Source organism: Penaeus monodon, chromosome 13 (genome assembly GCF_015228065.2).
Source record: "Penaeus monodon isolate SGIC_2016 chromosome 13, NSTDA_Pmon_1, whole genome shotgun sequence".
In the NCBI taxonomy this organism is placed as follows: Eukaryota; Metazoa; Arthropoda; class Malacostraca; order Decapoda; family Penaeidae; genus Penaeus; species Penaeus monodon.
The window spans coordinates 47750221-47760670 of NC_051398.1; the positions used below are offsets into that span (position 1 = coordinate 47750221).

At 46.2% G+C, this 10450-nt stretch overlaps 1 protein-coding gene across 2 annotated transcripts in view; it reads right to left on the minus strand.

Moving 5' to 3' along the window:
* The window catches only part of LOC119580399 (transcriptional activator cubitus interruptus-like), a 74520-nt gene that overhangs the window by 20629 nt on the left and 43441 nt on the right, over nucleotides 1-10450 (minus strand). Inside the window, exons 3-5 of one of the 2 annotated variants that reach the window (XM_037928532.1) lie at nucleotides 2935-3120; nucleotides 2529-2749; nucleotides 1817-2053 (exon numbers count right to left, since the gene is read on the minus strand). In XM_037928532.1, coding sequence (XP_037784460.1) covers nucleotides 1817-2053; nucleotides 2529-2749; nucleotides 2935-3120 — 644 coding nt within the window. Of the gene's footprint in view, nucleotides 1-1816; nucleotides 2054-2510; nucleotides 2750-2934; nucleotides 3121-10450 lie in introns of both variants that reach the window. The other variant, XM_037928530.1, reaches the window with a different exon arrangement.

The following is a 10450-nucleotide window of genomic DNA, read 5'->3' on the forward strand; positions in this document are numbered from 1 at the left end:
ATTAACACCAAAAAAAGAAAAAAAATATATATATATATATATACATATATTTTTTACTACATATCTTCGTGTTCATTCGAAAATGCATTTTTTTTTCTTAATTTCATTTTGTGTGTGTGTGTGCGTGCGTGCGTGCGTGCGTGCGTGCGTGCGTGCGTGTGTGTGTCAGTGTAATTCAATTCTTCCTATAATGTAGTCGGAGATTATAGCACACTCTGAGTGCAGCGTCGACGTCATAACCGCACCCGAATGTCAAACAATTTGTGTGTTGCGATTCATTAAAAAAAAAAAAAAAAGAGCGAGTGAAGGTTACACATTTCCTGAGACTAATTTCCTCTGTCTTCGTTGATGTTATTTTCATCATCTATCTCGTACAAATCTGGAGATCAGCTGTTCTTTGTGAAAATTAATATCAGGTGTGTATATATAGAGAGATAAAATAAAGACAACGACTCTTTCTTGAAGATTAGACTCTCGAGCGAAATTGTCTTCCATAAATAAGAAAATCGGCCGTGATGTTTCTCATCTTGGCGCCATTATAGTCCTCTGAAAAAGCTTATACTGTCTGTTTTAAAGTTTTTTTTTTTTTTTCATTCTCCTGCTCTTTCTCTTTCTCTCTCTTTTTTTTTTATATCTCTTTAATTCATTCATCTTTTTCCTTATCCATTCCATTTCCTTTCCTTTTTCTTCCTCTCCCGCTCTCTTCTTTTAGTCTTTATCTGTCCCTTCCCTTTTCTCAATTTCTATTTCATCCTTTCCTCTCCCTTTCCCCAATTCCTCCCTTCTCTTTCCGCTCATACTTTCCTCCCCCTCCATTTCCCCTTTTTCCCTCTCCCTCATCCTTCCTTTTCCCTTTTTCCTCCACCTCCCTTTCCCCCTCTCCCCTCCCCCCATCCTCCTTCCTCCCCTCGACGAGGTAAGTCAACTCTCGCGGAAAAAAAACAATGGTTCTTTCAACACACACATCTAAGGAAGTGTATGCGATGTGGTATCGCTGAATAGTCGTTTCTCTTCTTCCTCTCCCCTCTTCCGTCCTTCCTCTCTCTTTTTTTTCCCTCTATATATTCTGGGAAAATACTTCCCTCTACTTCGCTTCTACTCTTACGGTGCTTTCTGTCCCCTATTTTTCTTCTGATTTACCCCTTTCTTCCCCTTTCTTCTCCCCCCACTTATCTACTTCTACATCTACTCATCCTCTTTTCTCCATGTTTTCTTGCAATACGAAGTATCTTTTAATTTTCCCTCGTTTATTCCTTCTTCTGTATCTCCATCAAGGTGTCGTGGACGTGCTATCCAATTCTGAGGCAGTGAGATGGAGATTAAAGGTTACATTATGCATATTTCTGGCGCCCCTATCGCCAAGGTCTCTGGGGGGGGGGGGGTAGTAGGAAGGACTATGTCTCTCTCTGTCTCTGTCTCTCTATCTCTCTCTGTCTTTCTTGTATTTCCTTTCATTTCTCATTCTTCTTCCTTCTCGATTTCTCGTTTCTGCCTCGCTGTCTCAGTATATCTATAGCGGTGTTTATATCTATATCTATATTTATCAGCTGCCTACTTACCCACCTACCTACCTACATAATAAATACCTCCATATATGCATACATACATATATATACACACACATGCACCCATCCATCCCTCCATACATACATACATATATATACACATCCATCCATCCACCCATACATACATCCATCCATCCATCCATCCATCCATCCATCCATCCATCCATCCATACCTATCTATCTATCCCATTTACTCCTCTGCATCCCCCGTCCCCCCAACTAACCTACGCCCGTCCCTCCCTCTCCCTTACCTTCACGAGATCATCCTGCGTGTTGAAGTCCTTATTGCACTCCTTCCAGTGGCAGTGCGTCTCGATGAAGTCTGGCGGTTCCTCCTTGAGTCCGTCGTCGTCACCCCTGGCAGCGGCACTCACGCCCCCGGTCCCGCACGCCCCCGCTGAGGTAGTGCTCGCCGCCTCCTTCTTCACCTTGGAGGCCTTATCCTCCTCCATCGTGCTAGAGATCGTGGGCGACGCCTTCTTCTCGCCCTGGAGGAACAAACAAGAGGGAGGGATGGTTAGGAATCTGGTTGGGAATTAGGTTTGGGATGGCTAGGAATCTGGTTGGGCTAGGAATGGTTAGGAATTTGGTTAGGAATGGCTAGGAACTAGGTTGGGTTAAGAATGGGTCGTATGTGAACATTATGTGACATGGTTCAAAGGCGTCATTTTTAAAACGACGCGGTCGAGGGCGTAGGGGTTAGTAGGGAGAGGGAATGGAATGGTGTTTCTCCTCCTCGCTGCCATGCTGTTGGCGAGGGACAAGGAACAAGCACTATTTATCATTCTCATGACCTTTTTTATCGTTCTCATGAATCTTTTTTTTTTTCTCATGACTTTTTTTATTTTCTCATGACTTCTTTTTTCAAGACAGTTTTCTTCTCTTTACTCCCACGACCTATCTGAGCCCCGAGCCCTTGCGGGAGCGCGCGGCGGGTATGCTTACCAGCTTGAGGTGCCATACCTCAGCCTTCGGGGGCAGGGTTGGGAGGCTCGGCTGCGAGGAGAGCGAGAACAGGCTCTGGTGGGTGGCCAGGGTGGAGGGGCTGTGCTGCAGGAGGGGGGACGGCGCCAGGAACGGGGAGCCCGGGAGCGACGCCCCCCGCATCAGGTGGGCCTGCAGCTGCTGGAGGTGCGTCGCCGCGCCCACGGAGGGGTGGACGCCCAGCGCGGGGGAGATGGCTCCTGAGTAGAAAGGGAGAGTCAGTTTATTAAGATCATTAAGAAAATACAATGGATAAAGATACATACTTAGGTGATTAAGCAACAACTTTATATACACACCTCTATATCAACCCTTTTACCTATGCATGAATATCTACAACCTAAAAAAAAAAATAAATAAATAAATAAAAAAAAGACACACGAACCTGCAGACAGATGGCCGTAGGACCCACTCGCCGACGAGGATCTGGACCCGTTCATGATGGACACGAGGGAGTTGGGGCTGAAGCGAATCATCGAGTTGATGTCGAAGGAATCGCTGTAGGGGGACGAGGACAGCGCGCGCTTCCGGCTCTGGCGGAGGCTCGGCCGGGGGGAGGTGAGCCGCGACCCTGGGGGAGAAAGGGCGAAGTGGGGGTTAGTCGTGTGAGGGAAGTGGTGGATATACAGAAATACATAGATATATACGGTACTTACATGCATGCATATATACACACAAGATCCAAACATACACATAGACACAGAGACTCGTGTGTGTGTTCACGTGTCCATAATCTCGAGATCCACAGTATCGACACATCAACAACAAAAACACCGAACCAACAGATCTCCACGCTCTCAAAACAAACAAACAAACAAACAAAAAGAGAGAGAAAAAAAAAACAGACGAAAAAGGAAGAAGAAGAAAGAGACTTTAAGTAATCGGAGAAGAAGCAAGACTTTAGGAAGAAAGAAGAAAAGCGAGACTCAGGAACACGGAAGAAAAGAAACACATAAAAAAGACGCACAGAACATGAGAACCAAACACAAAGGCAGATAATTCGCGCGCTTCCGGCACACCCAGCTGACCCGCGCCCAGTGCAGCTCGATGAACACCCTCCTCACGCAGTCTTACAATAACAACAGCATGATAAATCACTTATTGCCAATCTAATTCATGTTTGCCACAGGTGGACCAGCTGATCGCTATCGCCGAGACCGCGGACTGTGTTGTCTGGGGATGCTGCGCCAGATCGGGTACGGGAGATGAAATATGGAAAGAGATGCTCTCATGCGTCGTCCCGGGAGATAAAGCGTGTGATTTGAGGCCGGGATGCTGTAATAATTATACGAGATAGTTATGCTACACAGTCAGTGGGAAGGTACTGGTGTGTATCGTGGCTCACAGTGGAGGGGGGGAGGGTGACGAAAAGAGGAGGTGGAAGGCAGTGGAGAGAGGATGGTGATGGATGGGCTGGGTCGCTGATCCACCTCCGAGGAATGGCCAGCGGGGGCTCCTATGTCACCCATCTTGCGACGCCCATGTCCTCCCCATTTCCATATCTTACCCCAACTTCTCCCTCCACGGTCCTCTTCCTCCACCCCTGCCCCCATCCTCTTCCATTTTCCCTTACTGTCTCCATCCTCTTCCACGTTCCTACCTTCCAGCCTTCTACATCTCTCTCTACCTCTACTATTCCCCTCTTCCTCAGTGACTTCTCCCTCTTCTTCCTCATCCCTTATTCCTTTACTATCCCTTATCCCTTACCTCTTCTCCCCCTCACCCCTTACCCCTTCCCCCTTCCCCCCCTCACACTCTTACCCCTTCTCACACCCTTACCCCTTCTCCCCTTACCTCTTCTCCCCCTCCCCCCCAGCCCACACTCCTCACCCCCCCCTCCCTCTCCCCCTTCCATCCCTAGATCGGCCGGCCAGATAGGCTGGCTGTCACCCTAACAAATTCATCAGAGCTCCGGGCCGTGCCTGGCGCTGCAGCGAAGAGGACGCGGTGTAAATAAGGTGCACAAGATCCCCACTTGGATAACGCACAGGAAGGGGGAGGGGGGGTGAGCACAGGGGAGGGAGGGGTGAACACAGGGGATGGGGGAGCGCAGGGGATGGGGGAGCACAGGGGAGGGAGGGGTGAGCAGGGGAGGGGGAGCACAAGGGAGGGGGGGAAATGGGGGAGTACAGGGGAGGGGGTGAGCACAGGGAAGGGAGAGTACTAGGTAGAGGGGGGGAGGGGAGGGGTGTGAGGGGGAGGGATAATGGTAGGGGAGGGGGAAATAAGGATAAGAGAGGAAGAAGGGAGGGAGAAAGGTTTAAGAGGAGAAGGGAAGGGGAAGGGGGAGGGCAGGGGGTAGAGGGAAGGGAGTGAAGGAGGGGAAGGAGGGGGAAGGAGGAAGGGGAAAGAGATAATGTGGGAGATAGAGAGAGAGAGGAGAGCTAAAAAGAAAGAAAGAAGAGAGAGGGAGAAGGGAAAAGAGTAAGAGTATGGGTTGGCAAGGAAAAAAGAAGAGAGAAGACACACTGTACGAGTTTACTGGGTGGGGGAGGGGGGAGGGGGGCGAGGGGGGGGGGTCGTAACGTACCCCTAGGGAATGCATGAGCTAACATCTAATGAAGGAACAAAGTGTATATGCAAATGACGCCTGTCAGATCCTGTTAATTTTCCTAAATTATTACGATTTTCTCTGTAGTAAAAATTCGCCATCCTTCTGCGGAATGTTCTCGTATATTTTCTCCACTTTTTTCGACTTAATATCCACACCAACGACAAAATGACAACACCATTATTTTCTTTCCTTAACATCATTACCACATCGTGCAGATTCACGAACCAACGACTTGATATTAGCTTTGATATTCAAGCTCGCAGCGTGTAAAAACATGCCGACAAACCTGTTCGAGGTAGCAATGATAATAATTTCCACAACAAACGCACGCATAACAAACAAACACATGCTGTATATTATCCCTCAGGTTGATGAAGAGCGGCAGACTGGGATGACAAGGTTGTATATATTATATAACCACCATCCTGCGAGATTAGATTAGTCACCCCTTCCGACACATCACAGAGAACGGGGGAGCATAAACTGTGCATTGCAAGACAAACACATGGAATCACATGCACGCTCGGAGGCAACAGGTGGGAAAAAGAAGAGGGGGAGGAGGAAGAAGAAGAAATGGAGGAGGAGGGTGGATATGAGGAGAAGGAAAAGGAGGGGAGGAGGGGGGGGAGGAGGAGGTGGGAGGAGGAGAGGAGGAGAGGAGGAGAGGAGGGAGGAGGACGAGGGAGGAGGAGGAGGAGAGGAGGAGGAGGAGGAGGGAGGAGGAGGAGAGGAGGAGAGGAAAGAGAGAGAGAGTAGAGAGAAAGAGAAGGGAGAAGGGAGAGAAAGAGAAGAAGAAAAGAAGAAAAGGAAGAAGACGGAGAAGAAAAGAAGAAAAAGAAGTAGAAGAAGGAAAAGAAGAAAAACAACAAAGACGAATTAAAATCAGAAGAAAAAAGACTTGCAAAAATATTTATATATAAAAATAAAGAAGAAAAAAGAATTGGAAATATATATAATATATATATATAATATATTATATATATATATAATAATATATATATAATATATATATATATATATATAATATATATATATATTATATATATATATATATAAAGAATAAGCAAAAGCGAAAGAAAAAAAAAGAAATCTCGAGAACGCCAAACAGGAATAACAATGTTTAAAATGAAGATTGGATCCGCCATAAACGCACGCTCGGCCTTTACAAGTGGCTGAATAAAACCTGAATTGATATCAAATGCTTGGCGACGAATTAACGATCGTTCAGGTGAGAGATAATGCGGGGGTCGAAGCCGTAGATTAGATGCGCTTTTGTTATTTCTTTAGTTTTTCGTCTGCGTTCGATTCGCAAGGAATTCTATGAGGAAAGAGTGTATTATTTATAACTAATTTTAGGGAACAGAGGGCGAAAGTGTGAATTACACAGTGGGGGGGTGGGGGGGATAAATAAATTTGAATAAGAGTTGAGAAAAATGTTTGTTAAAAGTACGAATGCACATTTGTTAAAGAAATTACTATCTAACTCCTCTTCTCCCTCTCCCCCCCCTACACCACACGACAAACGCCACCCATTTACACAATAAACACCAACCCCCCCCACCTTCCCCACACATATTTACCCTCCTCCCCCCCTAAAAAAATCTCTCCCATCTCCCTCCCCCATCTTCCCCCTCCCAAACACACGGACACCCCCACCTCCCTCCCCCAACGCACTCACATTCACCCTCCCCTCTCCTACTTTAAAACCTTTACCTCCCCCAACTTATACTTCCCAACCTTCTCCCCTACCCCCCCCCCCCTCACGCGCCCTCACCATCTCCCCCCATCCCCACCCCCTTCCTCCTTCCCTCCTCCCCTTCCTCCCCTCCCCACCCCTTCACCATTCCTCCCTCCCCTCCTCCACCCCCCTCCCCATTCCTCCCCCTCCCTTCCCCCCTGCCCCCCGCGCGCCCTCACACCTCGGTGGTCTCACAAGGTTTCTGAGAGCAGCGTGAACATCTTCATTCCATTGCAAGAACATTCCTTGGAGTTTCTATCAAGCAAACCCACCATTATCCTTCAAGAGAGAGAGAGGGAGAGGGAGAGGGAGAGGGAGAGGGAGAGGGAGAGGGAGAGGGAGGGGGAGGGGGAGAGGAGGGGGAGGGGCAGGGGGAGGGGAAAAGGGGAGGAGAAGCGACGCGGTAACAGCGAGTGTGAGAGAAAGATTGGGGTAAATGAATACGCAGAGAAGGTTTATGTAAGGTTAAAAATTATTTGCGCGGATGTAGGAGTGTGTGTGTGTGTGTGTGTGGTGTGTACCACATAAATGCAAACATACGTACAAGCATGTACACACACACACACACACACACACACACACACACACACACACACACACACACATATACATGCACGTACGCACGCACGCACGCACGCACTCACTCACACACACACACAATCCCTCCTCTCCCACCCACACCCATAAAGAAAGGAAAAAAGAAATAAATCCGTAACATTTCGGTAAAAAAAAAACACTCAAATGGTGTGCCTCATTTCATAACATGTCGAGAACCATTTTCGAAAACAAATGACATGAGAGAGACGAGAAGAAGGTGGTAGGAGAGACTTAAAAAAAAAGAAAAAAAAAAGTGTCAGAAAATTTACAATGATGCTGAGATTGTTACATGAGGATGACGATGTAAGAATTCATATATATTTTTTTTCTTCTTCTAATATCTATCTCATTCTTTTTATTCGATCTTTTTTTTTTCTTCTCTCTCTTTCTCTCTCGCTTCACTTATATTAAATCGCGCTTCGGTGTTTCGATTATCTGGTTCTCATAATACAGTTTATCTCCAATACCTTCATTAGGAAGACAAAGAAAAAACTAAAGAAAATAATAATAAAGAAAAATAGTATATCAAATACTGTAAAAAAAATAATAATAACAATAATAAATCGCAACTTTTTCTTTCTTTCTTTTTTTCTTCTTTTTTTTTCTTGGCAAAGGCTACCGAAAAAATAGTCTTTAAGTAAAGCTACGGACGCGGTTTGTCTCATTTGCCAATTCCTGTAAAATGGCTGGCTCTCTTAACGCTGCCCAAATTGGCGGGTGGGGGCACGGCGGATGAACAAAAAATGAACAAGGGGAAGAGACAGGAAAGAACAAGGGAGAGAGAGGGAAGAGCGAGAGAGAGAGGGAAGAACAAGGGGAAAAGAGCGGAAAGAACAATGGAGAGAGAGGGAAGAGCAGAGAGAGAGGGAAGAACAATAGAGAGAGAGGGAAGTACAAGGGGGAGAGAGAGGGGAGAACAAGGGGAAGGTAGAGAGGAAAGAACAAGGGAGAAAGAGGGAAGAGCAAGGGAAAAAAAAAGAAAAAAAAAAAGGGAAAAGAAAAAGGGGAAAAAAAGGGGGAAAGGGATGAAAAAGGGAAAAAGAAAGGAAAGAAAAAGGGAAGAAAAGGGATAAACAGGGAGAGAGGAGAGAAAGAGGGGAAGAGAGGAAGGAGAATAAAGAAAAGAATAGGGGAAGAACGTGAATGAAAAAATGGAAAAATAAAGGTAAAATAGGGGGGAAGAGAGAAGAGAGGAGGTAGAGAAGAAGGAGAGAGAGAGAGGAGAGAAAAAAAAAAGGAGAGAGAGGAGAGGAGAGAGGAGAGAGAGAGAGAGAGAGAGAGAGAGAGAGAGAACAGAACAGTGAAAGAGGAGACAAAAACATGACAAGAACGGGGGAAGAACGAGGAATGCAATAAGGTAGAACAGCGAAAGACCGAATGAAAACAGAAAAACAGGATAAAAGAACAGAAGAACAGCAGGAGAACAGGAGAGAAGAGAGAGGCTTATCGTAGTAAAAAAAAAAAAAAAAAAAAAAAAAATCGTTCTTTGCCATGACAAATCATTACGTTCTTCGGTTTTCCGTCTTTTTGTGTTTTTTAGTATTATCATTATTTTCGCATTTTTCCATTTCGGTGTTTTTTTTTATATAAATGAAGTGGAGGTTGGTTCTATTTTTTTTCTTCATTTCCTCTCTTCGGGTCTATGCGATTTTAAATTTGTTTCGAATTCCATTTCTCTCTCTCTCTCTCTCTCTCTCTCTCTCCTCTTTCTCTCTTCTCTCCTCTTTCTCTCTCTCTCTTTCCCCCTCTCTCTCTCTCTCTTTCTCTCTTTTCATCCGTTTCTCCTCTCGTTTTCCTCTTTCTCTCTCTCTCTTTCCCTCTCTCTCTCTCTCTCTCTCTCTCTCTCTCTCTCTCTCTCTCTCTCTCTCTTCAATTCCAAATTCCAGGCAAACACGAAAATTCAAAAACTCAGTTTTTTTTTACACGAAAACACTCAATTTTTTCACCAAAAAGAAAGAAAAAGAAAGAAAGAAAGAAATAAGGCGGTACGACTTCGAACAAACGTAAAAAAGATAAAGAGGGGGGAGAAAAAAAAGAGGGGAAAGGGGAGGAAAAGGGGAAAACAAAGGAAAAAGACAGAGCGGTGGGCAGGACTCTCGAACTCCACGGGCAAGGAGCGCTGGCCGTGGCGGAGGGGGGATAGGGGGGAGGGGGGGTAGGCGATGGCGGCCCTCACACGCTCGCCAAATTACTGTTATTTGCCTTCATTACTGCCAATACCATGATGCCACGTTGCGTGCGATCGCGGGAGTGAGAGAGAGAGAGAGAGAGAGAGAGAGAGAGAGAAGAGAGAGAGAGAGAGAGAGAGAGAGAGAGAGAGAGAGAGAGAGAGAGAGAGAGAGGTGGAAGGAGGGAGAGAGAGGAAGTAGAGAGAGAGAGAGAGAGAAGAGGAGAGGAGGATATGAGACGATAGAAGACAGGTGAGAGAAGATGAGGAAGAGATAGAGAGAAAGAGATAGAGAGAGAAAGAGAGAGTAAAAGAAAAAGAGAGAAACATAAAAAAAAAATCGTTCAACGTGTGTATCTTCCACGGAGTTGCAATGGTGTTATTATGCTTGTACCTCCCTCCTCTCCCCTCCCCACCCACCACACACACTCCTTCCCTCCCACTCCTTTTTTTCCCTCTCTCCTCCTCTCCTCTCTTTTTTCCCCTCCCTTCCCTTACCGCTGTGTCATCATCGTTGTACTAAAGTCATATAATAACAATTTCCTAAATCGATCATAAACTCCTGGAACACCCGGCGCGGAGGTCGTGGTTCAGCCGAGGACGACCTGCGCGAGATGAAGTCATTATGGCACGCCCGGGGACTGCGGTCGCGGCCTTTAATGAACGCGCTGGTGCTTGCTTCGGTTCCTTGTCTCGTTCTTGCTTGTTCCTTGCCTCGTTTTCGGTTCCTTGTTTCGTTCTTGCTTATTCCTTGCTTCGTTTTCGGTTCCTTGTCTCGTTCTTGCTTATTCCTTGCCTCGTTCTTGGTTTGGCCTTGCGCATTCGAGTCTTGGTTTTGGGCCTCA